The sequence below is a fragment of the Jaculus jaculus genome, chromosome X (assembly GCF_020740685.1).
Source record: "Jaculus jaculus isolate mJacJac1 chromosome X, mJacJac1.mat.Y.cur, whole genome shotgun sequence".
NCBI lineage: Eukaryota > Metazoa > Chordata > Mammalia > Rodentia > Dipodidae > Jaculus > Jaculus jaculus.
The window spans coordinates 45572084-45587946 of NC_059125.1; the positions used below are offsets into that span (position 1 = coordinate 45572084).

General features: G+C 39.9%; 1 protein-coding gene across 1 annotated transcript in view; it reads left to right on the plus strand.

Moving 5' to 3' along the window:
• The window catches only part of LOC101594411 (amine oxidase [flavin-containing] A), a 75631-nt gene that overhangs the window by 38155 nt on the left and 21613 nt on the right, over window positions 1-15863 (plus strand). Inside the window, exons 4-7 of the mRNA XM_004665758.2 lie at window positions 2053-2157; window positions 4225-4316; window positions 8810-8951; window positions 15700-15849. Of these exons, the coding sequence (XP_004665815.2) occupies window positions 2053-2157; window positions 4225-4316; window positions 8810-8951; window positions 15700-15849 (489 nt within the window). The remainder of the gene's footprint in view (window positions 1-2052; window positions 2158-4224; window positions 4317-8809; window positions 8952-15699; window positions 15850-15863) is intronic.

A 15863-nucleotide genomic window follows, 5' to 3' on the forward strand; every position in this document is an offset into this window, starting at 1 on the left:
CAGGCTGTCTTTATGTTAGAAATCTCAATAGCAAGCAATACAAACCAACTTTTGGGCTAACAAATTTACTGCAATGTAATGGGAGGGGTCATAAAAATATAGATGAGGCTGGAAGACTATTCTTGAATATCTGCAGACTCAAATCTAGGGACAAGAACCATAGTCATTGCCTTTGTAATAGAAATCATCAGCATGTTGGTTCAGGGAAAGAGAATCCTCATTCTACTTTCTTCTGTTTTTGGATGATGGCTTCCAGGGTCAAGCCCTCTGAGAGTATTTGATTAGCCAGGGTCAGACCCAGGCTTACAGCTGAGCTATATCAAGTTATGGTGAGAATATAACCTATCACTTCTTTTAGTGGTAGCTGCAATCTTCCTCCCTACACAGAAGAGATGAGGTAGTTTCTCAAAAGGAAATTAGGAAACTTCTAGGAAAGAAGAATGGAGGCCAAACTGACAAATGTCCATTGCTGCACACTATTGATTATTGGCATCAAACAGCAGTCTGACTAGTTTTATTTACCCTGTGTAAACATTAAATCATAGTCTGAAATATTCTCTTTTGCTATCCCTATCCTATACATGGTCTAATGACAGTCCTCTATTTTTTCATGGCCTCAACGCCATAGGTTCATCCTTCCAAAGAAATTACATAAAAACTTAGCAGTGGGCTGGAGAGATGGCTTAGCGGTTAAGCGCTTGCCTGTGAAGCCTAAGGACCCCGGTTCGAGGCTCGGTTCCTCAGGTCCCACATTAGCCAGATGCACAAGGGGGCGCGTGCATCTGGAGTTCGTTTGCAGAGGCTGGAAGCCCTGGCGCGCCCATTCTCTCTCTCTCCCTCTATCTGTCTTTCTCTCTGTGTCTGTCGCTCTCAAATAAATAAAAAAATTAAAAAAAAACTCAGGAGTTAAGAACATTGCTACCTCAGCCTGATATATTATAAAGTTATCTTTGTGTATATTTGTTCAAATAAGTAGAAATGAATCAAAGCTTATGTAAGAGCCAAAGGAAGGGGAGGAGTATTTATAATACTGTCAACCAGACACAAAGTGGTCTTGATGTTCATGACCTCATAGTGGTTGAAGCTACCTACACAAAAACTGCATAATAGGAGGGGAAAATAATGTCATCAAATTGGAAGGGTCACTAGTTGGAAAAAAGAGGGTATTCAGTGGAGGGGGAATTTGGAAGGGGGAAAGGAGAGTGGTGGAAGGGAATATGGTCTTGGTACATTGCTTATATTTAAGGAACTTGTCTACAAAAAGTTTTAAAATGAAGAAGAAAACTAATTTCCTATGAACTAAAAATCAGCTAACAAAATTTTAGTGATTTTATTAAAATTATGTCTCTTTAGGAAAAAATATATATTTTTTTCAAAAGGAATGCTTCTGAAAAATTAGAGAATTCTGGCTGTTTTGAAATGGCTTAGGTTAATTGTCTTTCTAATTTTATTTTATTTATTTTATTTTTTTAAACAGCTAAGTTTTTTTTAATTTTTGTTTGTTTGTTTATTTTTATTTATTTATTTGAGAGCAACAGAGAGAAGTAGGCAGAGGTGGGGGGAGGAATGGGTATTCCAGGGCTTCCAGCCATTGTAAAAGAACTCCAGACATGTGTGCCCCCTTGTGTATCTGGCTAACGTGGGTCCTGGGGAATTGAGCCTCGAACCGGGGTCCTTAGGCTTCACAGGCAAGCACTTATCTGCTAAGCCATCTTTCCAGCCCATTATTTTATTTTATTTATTAATTAAGTTTTACAGTACTAGGGATTGAACCCAGGGCCTTCCTCATGCCAAACAAGTACTCTATCATGAAGCTATACTTCCAGCCCTCTTTTTACTTTTAATTTTATAAAAGAGTTGTCCAGGCTGATCTAGAGCTAGCTATGCAGAGCAGGTTGGTCATGAACTTGGAATCTTCCTAACTTAACCTCCTGAGTATCTGAGATTATTGGACCTGTACCACCAGGACTTGCTGGTTCTTGTATTTTTAGAATATCATATAATTTAAGGTATTATCCTTTTCTATTGATCCTCTTTACTTTTATGTTCCAGGGAAAAATTTATCCATTTCGAGGAGCATTTCCACCAGTATGGAATCCTGTGGCCTATTTGGATTACAACAACCTGTGGAGAACAATGGATGAAATGGGAAAAGAGGTAAAATGTGTGCTCACTTTACATATGATTTGTTGCCTAGCTTACATACTGTAACATCCTTCCAAAGTGCAGAGAATATTTCTATGTATATTGATACATATAACTTCCTATCACCCAACAACACTGCAAAGCTGGTAGGATTTCTACTTGACAGGTGCAGAAAATAAGTACCAAGAGGTTTTTATAATTTACCTAAGTCCACACAGCAAGAGAAGTAGGATACAAAACCCTTTTCTGGTACTGATGGCTGTGTGCTTTAAATTTTATGCCATCAACTATTTGTGTGACATGTTTTTATCAAATGCCTCTACTTAACAGTTATCCATCCTTAATGCTATTTTAGGTAGTAAAGGAGAGAAGTACTTTCTGCTACAGAGTTTAGTTACTTGCTCTCAGCCTCTTTAACATTACTTTCTGAACTTCAATTGGGAGCCTAAAATGAGCTTTCAATAGTAATATTGAAATAACATATTAATAAATTTAATAACATATGAATAAAATATTGATAATCACCATTCATGCTAATTTCAACAATCTTTTATATGTATTTTTTATATAATAAGCTCAACCAAGTTGTAAAATCAAGCATTTTACATAGTAACTAAATTCTTAATATCTATAGGTAAGGTAAATAACAGAAGGCCAAGACTGGCATATTGTATTACTTTTCTTTGGCAAGTCCCTATCATCCTCTGCAGAAACAGAATAAGTATTTAAAAATCCCATGTTCATAAAATAATTGTCCCTTAGTGTAAACAAAATGTTCAGCCTAATACAGTAGAAGTAATTTTCAAATGACAAAAATATATATTACTTTATACCTCAAAGATAAAGTAAGCTTCTTTCCAAAATTAAGGCACATAGAAAGGCACCCTTTTTGTCTAGCTATTTATCCTGTGTTTTTTTTTAATGTCACATTTGAACTCCCTGTCAGATACCATTCATAAGGAAAATAAAAATACATTCATATATACAAAGTCTGCCTCACAAGTTAGTCTGATACCCCATCCCAACCAAATCTGATTTATACAAGAAATTTAGTTTTCTTAAGTCAGTAACATTTAAAATTGGTGTCCCATTTTTTTTTTTTGAGGTAGGGTCTCAATCTGGTCCAGGCTGACCTGGAATTCACTGTGTAGTCTCAGGGTGGCCTTGAACTAATGGCGATCCTCCTACCTCTGCCTCCCAAGTGCGATTAAAAGCATGTGCCATCACGCCCGGCTGGTATCCCAAATTTTGAAGAAAAAATAAATCTTCTAATTTATAGCACATATACATATTGTGGCTCTTTTGAAGCTATATATACAGGTCAGAACTAAAAGAAAAACAAGGAGCCCAATCAATACATAGCAGCTCATGTTGAATATATGCGTAGATATGTAGGATTTGCAGTTAATCTTTTAAAATTTCACTTGAAGGCTGGGAGATTGCTTAGTTACAGTTGCTAGTTTGCAAAGCCTGGTGATTCAGGTTGAGTATCCAACCCAACACATAAATCCAGGCACAAAAGGTGGTGCATGCATCTAGCATTCACTTGGCAGTGTCAAGAGACACTAGCACACCTATACATAAACACATATACACATATGTACAAATAAATAAAAATAAAACATTATACTTGACATGTTCAGAAATATTTCCCCAACTGTAAATATATTAAAATCTCAACTACTAAAAATGTAGTGCAAGAATGTATCTAATTAAACAAATTTTCAAAATCTTTAAAAACAGATACTTGAAATCAATTAAGATTGAGGTGTCATATATTCTGCCAGTGCCTGTAGATAGGAATCAGTCTTCTAAACACAGTAGGAGAGAGATTCCAACACTTAGAAAGAATTGGAAGCCTTCTCATATGCAATTTTGATCATCATTATTATTTTGACAGTATCATTGAGGCATGCAATCCTTTAAGTTTTCCTACCTCCATGTAGACTTCCAAGCTAATCACATATTCCAACAGAGACCAAGAAACTGATTTCCAAAGGTTCTCACTATGCTACTCTGAGGGGTGTGGCAGTGGTGACAGTTCCTTCACACTGAGTGTGGGACTTTCTTACATTACAGATCCCAGCTGATGCACCATGGCAGGCATCACATGCTGAAGAATGGGACAAGATGACCATGAAGGATCTCTTTGACAAAATCTGCTGGACAAAGTATGCTTCATTACAAAATCTTATCTTATTATCCCTTTCAATCTTTTCATCCTGTCTTGAGTAATAGTACACTTTCTAGCAACTTAGGAAACAAGTTAAGCAGTAGAATAACCTCAAGGAGGGGCAGAAAAGTTACTTGGTAAAGTGCTTGCCTTGAAATTATGAAGACCAAGAAGAATCCAGTGTAAAATGTCAGCTATACTGGCATGGACCTCTAATCCCTGTGCTGTAGAAGTAGAGACAAGAGAATCTCCAAGGCTCACTGGCCATTGAGTCTAGTCTTATTGGTGAGCTCCAGGACAGTGAAAGACAATATCTCAAAGGATACAGATGGTTTTCCTGAGAATGACCCCCAGAGTTGAGCTCTTGCCTCCACATATACATGGAAACATATGCACCTCCCACAAACTTGATCAGTTTCTGTCCAGTAAGAATGGATAATATGGCAGGGTGGTTTCATTCAAGACTGACTCACAGAGTCAAGGGGGATATTGAAAGTAGATTGTGGCAGTGATAACAGTGTCTTACAGGCATATTCTCAGGGACTAGGGAGAAAAGAAAATGTGGACATTGAGAGGCATGGATAGTATCTTTTGGGGGGTTGATATACTGGGGCAAATGGAAGTAAGGAAGGTAAGTGGTATTAGGAAGATGTTATCTTCTGAGAATGATACGGTGAATTGAGAAGGAATAACATGACAAAGGATTGTTATGAGAGGGCTGACAGAATCTTCTAGGAGTGAATTGGGGCCATGAGGGAGAAAGAAGGCTAGAGAGCATGAAGGTATAAAATTTTCCAGGAAAGAGCCAAGGTCATGAGGGAACCATGAAAAGTTAATGGCATGGCAAAATGATACTTTCTTTTTTTAAAAAAAATTTTATTTATTTATTTGAGAGCGACAGACACAGAGAGAAAGACAGATAGAGGGAGAGAGAGAGAGAGAGAGAATGGGCATGCCAGGGCTTCCAGCCTCTGCAAACGAACTCCAGACGCGTGCGCCCCCTTGTACATCTGGCTAACGTGGGACCTGGGGAACTGAGCCTCGAACCGGGGTCCTTAGGCTTCACAGACATGCGCTTAACCGCTAAGCCATCTCTCCAGCCCGATATTTTCTTTTAATACCCACAGAGGTTTGGGGGAATTAATGGTTAGATATCACAAGGAAGGGGTAAAGTATTTCTCAAGGATAACCCGCAAGTTCAAGGTAGCTGGCTGGAAAATGAGATGGTGTGGAATGGATGGTGTCTTCCATGATAGAGCCACTAAGTCAGCTATAGAGACAGGAAGAGTGTAGCAGAATGATAGTTTTCAAAAATGACCTACCTTCTAGGAGAAGAAAGTGGTTCTTTGTCATGGTATTATCTTCCATAAAATCGTCACAGGAAAAAAAAAGTGAAATGGGAGGATGAATGGTGAGGAGTGGGATTATTATAGAGCAATAATACATGCAGGGGCTAAAGGAGACATGGGGGATGGGGAATGGTATCTTCCAGAAATTATCCATAAAATGAGATGGAGGGTTGTCAAGGGAAGTTGGGTGAGATAGTGGTTTTGGTATCTCTCGAGAATCAGCCATACAGATGAAGGGGAGATTAAAAAGGTTTACATGGTGGAAGGATACTGTTCTATCTTAATCAGTAACAGGGATTGGTAGGAGACAGAAAGCATGAACAGTTTGAAAAGATGGTATCTTCCAGGAAATAAGGACAGGTAGTGGTAGAACAAAAGAGTTAATGGAATGGAAGGATGACATCTTCTAGGAATAACTCAATGGAAGGGCTCAGGGTGATAATCTTCATGATGAGTGATGGGATGTGGGGGTAGCATCTTCCTGGAATGAGCCAAAGGAGCTGAGGGGGAAGAAGTTGGAATGTGGGGAGAAGGGGATACTATCATCCAAGATTGATCAATAGGGTCTTTTAGGGGCTCAGGGAAGTATAGGTATGAATGGAATGGTATCCTCTAGGGTTGAAAAGAAGGAGCAGGATTGGCTCATTATATTGAAGATATGGTATCTTTTGTGCATAATCCAAAGGGAACAAGGAGGAAGAAGAGGCTGGAGATTCTGTTTATTATGTATAAGGAATGCAATGTACTCAATGAATGGACCAACATCATGTGAGGAGAAAGAAAGAATGATTGCTGGGGCAGGAAGCTCTTTTCTAGTAATAGAGCACAGGGTAGGAGGAGACAGGAAAAGTTTTGGGGTAAGAATGTGTAGGGAGGACAGAGAAAAACATGGAAATTTTGGTAGGAGAAATTGGCTGTGTGATCCAGGAATATGCCAGGGTCATGAGAGAAAAGAGATATAGAATGGTTTGTGGGAAATGCTCTTTTCTAGGGAAAATCCAGGTACCAAGGACAAACAGGAAGAGTGGATGATTTGGTACATTTGCATAATCTGCCAATGACCCATTAGCGCTGTGGGGAGAAAGAAATGGGTGGATGGTGGGGAAAGAAGGGAATTAATAATTTAGGAGTTACCCAAGGGATTGTGATGAGACATGAAAGGGTGGATATTATTTGGTGGAATAGTATTTTCCTGAAATGAGCTACTGTGACAAGGCAGTAGATTGGAAAGATGGATGATATTTTCCAGAAATGACAGCCAGGTTTCAGAAAAGATATAACAAGATGGTATTGGGGGGCTATGACCACAAGGGTATAGGGATATTGGAAACTTGGATCTTGAAGGATGTGGTATCATTTAGGAATGCACCCATAGGATGCTGCTATAAAACAGATAAGGGTGTAGTAGATGTTATCTTCCAGAAATGGTCCACTGTGTCTGGATGGGATGCAGAAAGAATATATGGTTTGGGTGAATAGTATCTTGTGGGAATGACCAATAAGGACTGGGGAAGGGATGATAGAGAAAGTAGGACTATTTAAAAAGTTCTTATTTTCTAGAAATATACTTACATACTTATAGAGACATGGGAAACCCAGGAACAGTAGATGCTAGAAGAGGGTGGTATTTAGGCATCATCCACAGCTGCAGGTAATATAGGCTGGGTGAGTAGTATCAGAACAATGTTATCTTCCAGGAATGATTTGTTGGGCTGGGGGAGGAGAACAGATAAGTTGAAAGTTGTGAGGTGGAATGGTATCTTTCCACAAGGTGCCAGAGTCATTGGGAAGAGGGGAAGGTGGTTGATGTGAAAAATGAAAGATCCAGGGTCAGAGAAGAGAACAGTCTGTGATATGGCAGGATAATACATTACAGCAATGACCACAGGGAATCCAGAAGAGTGAATAGTGCACTTTGGGGATGATACCTTCCAAGATTTCAGCATAATGTCTAAACTGGAAAAGAAGAAATTATAAAGGGGATGAGGATAGCATATTCCAAATTCCCCAAAGCAGACTGTTTAGGAATTATCCACAAGAGAAGGGACGAGACCATAAGAGTCTGCTTATTGTTGAGGTGGTATCTTTCAGATACAGCCCAAGATTGGTGAGAGTTAATGATGGTTAATGTGGGAGTGGTAATATCTCCCAGGGGCATCTGGTACTCAGACAAATATATGATTAGAATACAAAATTCCAGGGATAAATCACTAGGCCAGGAATGACCAACAAGGTGGAGAAGAGAGAGAGCTACCTGTGGATAATGTGAGGAGATGGTATCTTCTGGGCAGAACAAATTAAACAGTGAGGGACTTTTGTGAATGGAATAAGTTGGGGAGGAAATAGGCAAATTCTAGAAATAGGTCATTATACTGTGACCATAGAGATACCAAGAGTGGTATAAAAGGGTGGCTAGAGTAGTGATTAAGAGTCTATGGTCTAGTATGTATTAGCTGTGTTTAAGACTTGACCTTTTTTCTGTATTGGGACATTGAAGATTTTTAGTTTGACTTTGTGGTTTTTGTTGTTGTTGTGTTTTGTGGGTGAGTTGTTTGTTTTGATTGGGCTGTTTTTACTTTTATGAGACTATATAGCCCAGGTTGGCCTCTAACTTGTGATCCTCCTGCCTCAGCCTATCAAGTTCTAGTATTACAGGCCTGTGTCACTATGCCCAGGATAATGCTGGCTTTCAAAAGGATTTTAAAAGTTTGTATTGTGTATAGTATGACAAGAGGAGACATAGGATGACCACATAGGAGCCACTACTTTGTGGTTCAGCTGCAAGACTATACAGTAGCCTGGGCCAGGGTGGAGGCAGAAGAGATGGAGAGGTGATGATTTTTATTAAAATAAATGAGAAATATACCTAATGATCCTTGGCAAGCATAATGAATCTTTAGGCAGAGCCATGATTTTCATATTTGGAGCTTACTCATATTTCTTAGCAGCGGGAGAAAAGTTTTAACTTTCTCAAGATATAAAAATATGTGCTGGCAGAAATTGACCCTTGAGTATTTTTAATCCAAAAGCAATAGAAATAATTTCTAATCATGCTAATCATGCTACATTGCATTTTGGAAACATGTGCTCCTCTGACTCTGTATGTATTGACACCTGACTTCTACTGTTGTCTTATAAACAGAACTGCTAGGGAGTTTGCTACTCTTTTTGTGAACATCAATGTGACTTCTGAACCTCACGAGGTATCTGCCCTATGGTTCTTGTGGTATGTGAAGCAGTGTGGTGGTACCACTCGGATATTCTCAGTCACCAATGGAGGCCAGGTATGGTGCATCTATTCTAAAACTGTAACTGTGAGGCTTTGCCTTCACCCAGACTGATGCCTTAATAATTGCTTCAATATTCATGGTCATGATTCCTCAGACATTTGAGATTCTTTATTGCAGAGCTCTACCATATTCTTTTGTAAGATGTTAGACCTGAGTGGGAAGAGGCTTACTGAATGATAGTTTACTTCTAACTTATGCTTTGTTTTCTGAGTCCCAGAATTCTGAGCACATTATGAGGCATATAGTCTGTTCCCTCAGTTGAGCTATTCCTCCACATTAAGGATCATAAAAACTCCTCAGATTATTTTTATGACACCTAAAATTACTGCTCATTTACCCTTAGTTTTGAAAATGTGGCATATTTGCATTTTAAGTGTCATGCTTGTAAGTGGAAGCCCCAGATTTCTCCTTTTATTGGTTTGGTTGAACCTAGAGCCTTGTGCATGCAAGCCACTCTTATCACTAAGCTGTATCTTTAGCCCCACACTTCTCCCTTTAACCTGAATTTCATTCTCTGATAAATTGACTCATGTCAGTTATTTAAATCCTTCATTGAGAGAGGACTGAATACTGATTAATAAGCCATACCTAAAAAGTAGAATTCAGATTATGCATCTCGAGTCATTATCTCATATATTGTTTTTAAATTTTATTTTTTTTCCATTTTGACATTTCATTCATGTATATGGTGTATTTTGATCTTATTCTCCCAATTATACTCTCTTCCCCTGTTAACACTCTTCTTCCTGATTAACTCCAACGTTACTTTCAAGCCTGTTTTAACCCACTGAGTTAAATTAGGATTGATTATATGGTCATGAATGGAAGGTTATTGCTTACCAGTGGTTACACCACTGATAAACCTGATTCCTTCTCTCATAGCCATTACACTCATGAATTCTCAAAAACTGGTTTCCGGTAAAAGAATGAGCCTGTTGGGCTGGAGAGATGGCTTAGTAGTTAAGTGCTTGCCTGTGAAGCCTAAGGACCCCAGTTCGAGGCTCCATTCCCCAGGACCCACGTTAGCCAGATGCACAAGGGGGCGCACGCGTCTGGAGTTCGTTTGCCGTGGCTGGAGGCCCTGGCACGGCTATTCTCTTTCACTCACTCACTCTCTCTCTCTCTCTCTCTCTCTGCCTCTTTCTCTCTCTGTCTGTCTCTCTCAAATAAATAAATAAACAAAAAAAATTTAAAAAAAAGGAATGAGTCTGTCAATACTTCACTCATCAATGGGGAAAGGTTACATTGTTGCAATATTTTTTTAATTAAGTACACACTTTGTATGGATACATCCTGTATTGGTACAATCACTTGCTTCCTCATTATCCCCATTCACCATGGGGTTGTGGGTTATACGTTGTGAGAACAACAGTCAGTCAGTGTGAGGGGGAGAGCAATGCCTGTGGATATTCCTTCCCACCCTGTCTTAATATATTTTCAACTCCTCTTCTGCAAAATTCTCTGAACCTTGGGGGGTATGTCTTAAGTCTACTGTAGTGTTGCTCTCTCAGCAGCTTCTGAATTTCTGCTTTGATAAGTTTTGAATATCTTCATTGTCAGTCTCTTTCACCCTGGTGCAAGTTTATCAGCCTCAGCATGAAAGCAGCACTCTTGCTCATCTTTCCAATTCCTCTGTGGTTTTACCTGGGCCCTAGCTGATATGTGAGGGGTGGCTCATCTCTTGATAGGGAGTCAGCTCACTGTTAGCAAGCAGGGAACACTTCTATATGAAAGCAACCAGCCTCTCATTGTGTATTCACCTGTGTAATAGTGGCACCCAGCCCAGGTGGGTAACCAGTGGCTGTCTGATTGGCTAATAGATCTACTCAATGGACAGAAACTCATAGCTGGGACTGTGAACCAAATCAGAATCCTGTGGACACCAGGATCATGGACTTCCAACAAGAAGTTCCAGCTAGGCTTTTGCAAAATATCTAAATTAACTATGGTTATCCCCTTTAACCTATATGGAACTCACTTTCTGTTGGGGAATCTGTTTGTCTTTTACAGAAAGCAATGACAACCAAGGACAACCAAAATCTATCAGCAGTATATTTTTTTAAAGAACATTTAGCCAAGTGTGGTAGCACACACCTTTAATCCCAGCACTAGGAGGCAGAGGTAGGAGGATCACTGTGAGTTCAAGGCCAGCCCAACTCTCCATAGTGAATTCTATGTCAGCCTGGGCTAGAGTGAGACACTACCTCAAAAAAAAGAACATTTAAGCCAGGCATGGTGGCGCATGCCTTTAATCCCAGCACTCGGGAGGCAGGGGTAGGAGGATCACTGTGAGTGCGAGGCCACCCTGAGACTACATAGTGAATTCCAGGTCAGCCTGAGCTAGAGTGAGACCCTACCTCAAAAAAAAAAGAACATTTATCCAGGTGTGGTGGCACATGCCTTTAATCCCAGCACTCAGGAGGCAAAGGTAGGAGGTTTACTGTGAGTTTGAGGCCACCCAGAGACTACAGAGTGAATTCCAGGTCAGTCTGAGCTAGAATAAGACGCTACCTTGAAACACCCCCCACAAAAAATTATCCTTTTCTAACTTATGCCAACAAATCTTAATAAACACAGCATATATTTTCAAAACATTTTACATATTAAATGGTACTAATTTCTTAAGGAAGGAAAAATCATAAATTTAAGTCTTAACCACAATGGAAACATTTTTATAAATAACTTTCATGGTGTCAATAAAACACCAGATGTAAAAGTTTAAAATTATTGTGTGCTTACTCATGATTTAAGTGCCTCATTGTTAGTTGAGGCCAGTGTCTCAGTTTGCCAACACATCTTAATAATCTTTTAAGTTGTTTTATTTTTATTTTTTATTTATTTATTTGAGAGTGACAGAGAAAGGCAGAGAGAGAGAGAGAAAAGGGGTACACCAGGACCTCCAGCCACTGCCAACGAATTCCAGACACATGTGCCCCCTTGTGCATCTGGCTAACATGGGTCCTGGGCAATCAAGCCTCGAATCAGGGTCCTTAGGCTTCACAAGCAAGCGCTTAACCGCTAAGCCATCTCTCCAGCCCTTAATAATCTTTCAAATAATCTTCTATAACAGATCAACCATATTCTCCTTGTTCTTACTAAATATATTGTTAGGATTTTTTCTCTCCTCTCTCCCACTTTCCCCTTTGTAACTCTGCACTCCATCATATCCCTTCCCTTTCTCCATTAGTCTCTATTTTTAATTTGATGTCATCATCTTTTTCTCCTATTATGAGGGTCTTGTGTAGGTATTGCTAGGCACTGCAAGGTCTTAGATATTGAGGACAAATTCTGTCCAGACAGTTTATGTAAAGAGTGGTACTCTTCCTTTGGCTCTTACATTTTTCCGGCCACCTCTTTCACAGTAGTCTCTGAACCTTGTTGTATGTGAGATGTTTCAGTGCTGGACACTCCTCCGTCCCTTCTTCCCAGCACTGTGTTGCCTTTTGGGTCATTCCAGTGATTATTGTCATCTAAAAGAGAAGCTTCTCTAACCAGAAGTAAGAGTAGCATTCATATATGAGTAGGAACATTAATTGTAGTGCTCTCAGGGCAATTTGGTGAGAGTAATCTATGCATTTATCCAGACAAGAGCAGGCTTTATACCCCTAAGGCTCATGACCTTCCCTGTCATAGCCTTTTGATTAGGTTTTCAGTACCAGGCATGTGTTCCCTCCCATAGAGCGGGCCTTCAGTCCAGTTAGAGAATAGTTTCCCCCAGAGCAGACATGCCACTGTCCTACTTGTTCAGTCATTTGGTCTGTCTGGCCAAACTTGCAGCTTCCAGTGTATACTGTTTTCACCTCTGATGACTTCTGTCTCCCATAAGATTGCATACATTGCAGGTTTTTCCATCTTTCAGTTGGCTGGGCTACAGGGAGAAGGTTTTCTGCTCAGCACCACCTTGATTTCTCAGTGACTCTGCTGCTCCGGCATATGAAATCTTCAGCAATAGGGTTTTACCATTTCTTTCTCATAGGAAACCAAGGGCCTTGGTAATAGCCTATAATTTTTTGGAGGCAACAGGGTCTTCCCTGGCCAACAACTCACTGGAAGGTATCCCATCCCTGGCACTGAAAATTTTCTAATAACAATCTATGGCTTCTAGATGTGCCATTATTCAAGAAAGTAGATTTTCATATGTCTTATTCAGAATATCCTGAATTTTGATTGACCCTCACCCACCCTTTTTTCCTCAATCTCTTCCCCTGGCCTCACTTAGGTCTTTCCCCTCCTTGTACTCTGTTCTTCTACTTACATATATACAATACCATCCCTGTAAGGCCTTCCCTCTCCTCCCTCCCTTATTGCCTTTTTCTAGCTTATGGGCCTCTCCTACTGACTACTGGTTCCAGATCACACACAAGTCTATACATTTGTAGCTAGGATCCACATATGAGAGATAACATGTGATGTTTGGCTTTCTGGGCCTGGGTTACCTCACTTAGTATAATCCTTTCCAGATCCATCCATTTCCCTGCAAATTTCATAATTTCATTTTTCTTGACCACTGAATTTAACTACATTGTGTAGGTGTACCACATCTTTATTATCCATTCATCTGTGGATGGACATCTAGGCTGGCTCCATATCCTAGCTATTGTGAATAGAACAGCAATAAACATGGTTGTACAAATATCTCTAAGGTAGTAAGAAGAGTCATTAGGATATATGCATACGAGTGATATAGCTAGATCATATGCCAAATCTATTTTTAGCTGTCTCAAGAACCTCCACACTGTTTTCCACAATGGCTATACTAGATTACATTCCCACCAACAGTGTAGAATGGTTCCCCTTTCATCACATCCTCACCAACATTTATTGTCATTTGTTTTCATGATGGTAGCCATTTTGACAGGAGAGAGATGGAATCTCAAGGTAGTTTTAATTTGCATTTCCCTGATGGCTAAGGATGTAGAACACCTTTTAGATGTCTATATATTATCTGTGTTTCTTCTGATGAGAACTCTCTATTTAGTTCCATAGCCCACTTTTGGATTGGGTTGTTTGATTTCTTATTGTTCTGTTTTATGAGTTCTTTGTATATTCTGGATATTAATCCTCTGTCAGATATGTAGCTGACAAAGATTTTCTCCCATTCTGTAGGTTTTCTCTTTGTTCTGTTCACAGTGTCCTTTGCTGTACAAAAGCTTTGTAATTTCATGAGATCCCTGTAGTTGATTAGTGGTTTTATTTCCTAAGCAACTGGGGTTATACTCAGAAAGTCATTACCTATGCCAATATGTTGAAGGGTTTTCCCTACCTTCTCCTCTAGAAATTTCAGAGTTTCAGACCTGATATTAAGGTACCTGATCCACTTGGATTTGATTCTCACTCATGGATAAAGACAAGGACTTATTTTCATCTTTGTATATATAGATACCCAGTTTCCCCAGCACCACTTGTTGAAGAGGCTGTCTTTTCTCCAGTAAATATTTTTGGCATTTTCGTCAAAAATCAGATGGCTATAGCTGCCTGGATTAACATCTGGGTCCTCTGTTCTGTTCCATTGATCGTCATGTCTGTTTTTATGTTAGGAATTTTTATTCTTAGATTACTCTAGAAATATATTTGTACAAAGAATGGCAGATTACACCTTCCAGGGAAATCCTGATCCTATAAGACTTTTTAAGGGAAATATTTAACAATGTCCAAAGGAGTAAATGCTTAGCCTTTACCATCTTCCTCTACTATGAAACTTTCAGACAGTTTTGTAAAAAGTTAGATAAGAGCTGAGATCCAGGTTCCTAAACCTCCTGTGGTAATGCCTGATAGGGCCTCACTAGCCCTGAGAGTGTCCTGAGCCAATTCTCATCACATCACTTTGTCTGTGATCTTGTACTATTGCATCCTTATCTGCCCAGGCCATATCAGCCTGGGATTAAGGGAAACACAGAGGGGTTAATATATATATATACACATACACCAACCTCATAAGCCATTAAGGACCTCAGTCTTGCTATTACTGGCTGGTCATGGCAGCATTGGCATATGGTGAACTTTTATAGTCTTTTTTTGTGTCATTATTTATTTATTTATTTGAGAGCGACAGACACAGACAGAAAGACAGATAGAGGGAGAGAGAGAGAATGGGCACGCCAGGGCTTCTAGCCACTGCAAACGAACTCCAGACGCGTGCGCCCCCTTGTGCATCTGGCTAACGTGGGACCTGGAGAATTGAGCCTCGAACCGGGGTCCTTAGGCATCACAGGCAAGCGCTTAACCGCTAAGCCATCTCTCCAACCCGTCTTTTTTTTTTTTAATATGCTAGGAATAGCTTTTTCTGCTGAAAGCTGTGTGGATGGTGGTAACTGAGATTCCTTGGCAGATTCCACTTCTGTCATAATGATTTCCCCACCAGTTAACTGTGCTAAGGATAAAGATCTGGCTGTGACTTTTTGAAGTCCTCCTAATTAATGGTAAATATTCCTCTGCTCTTATTTTTTTTTCAAAATTTTTATTTATTTATTTGAGAGCGACAGACACAGAGAGAAAGACAGGTAGAAGGAGAGAGAGAGAGAATTGGCGCGCCAGGGCTTCCAGCCTCTGCAAATGAACTCCAGATGCGTGTGCCCCCTTGTGCATCTGGCTAACGTGGGACCTGGGGAACCGAGCCTCGAACCGGGGTCCTTAGGCTTCACAGGCAAGCACTTAACTGCTAAGCCATCTCTCCAGCCCTCCTCTGCTCTTATTGCTTCCTCAAGCTTTTGTATCTTTCCTTTCCTGCCCATTTCTTCTACAGGAGCGGAAGTTTGTAGGTGGATCTGGCCAAGTAAGTGAACAGATAATGGCCCTCCTTGGGGATCGCGTGAAGTTGAGCCGTCCTGTTACCTTCATTGACCAGACAGGTGACAACATCATTGTAGAGACTCTGAATCACGAAATCTATCAGGTAACTCATTTTAG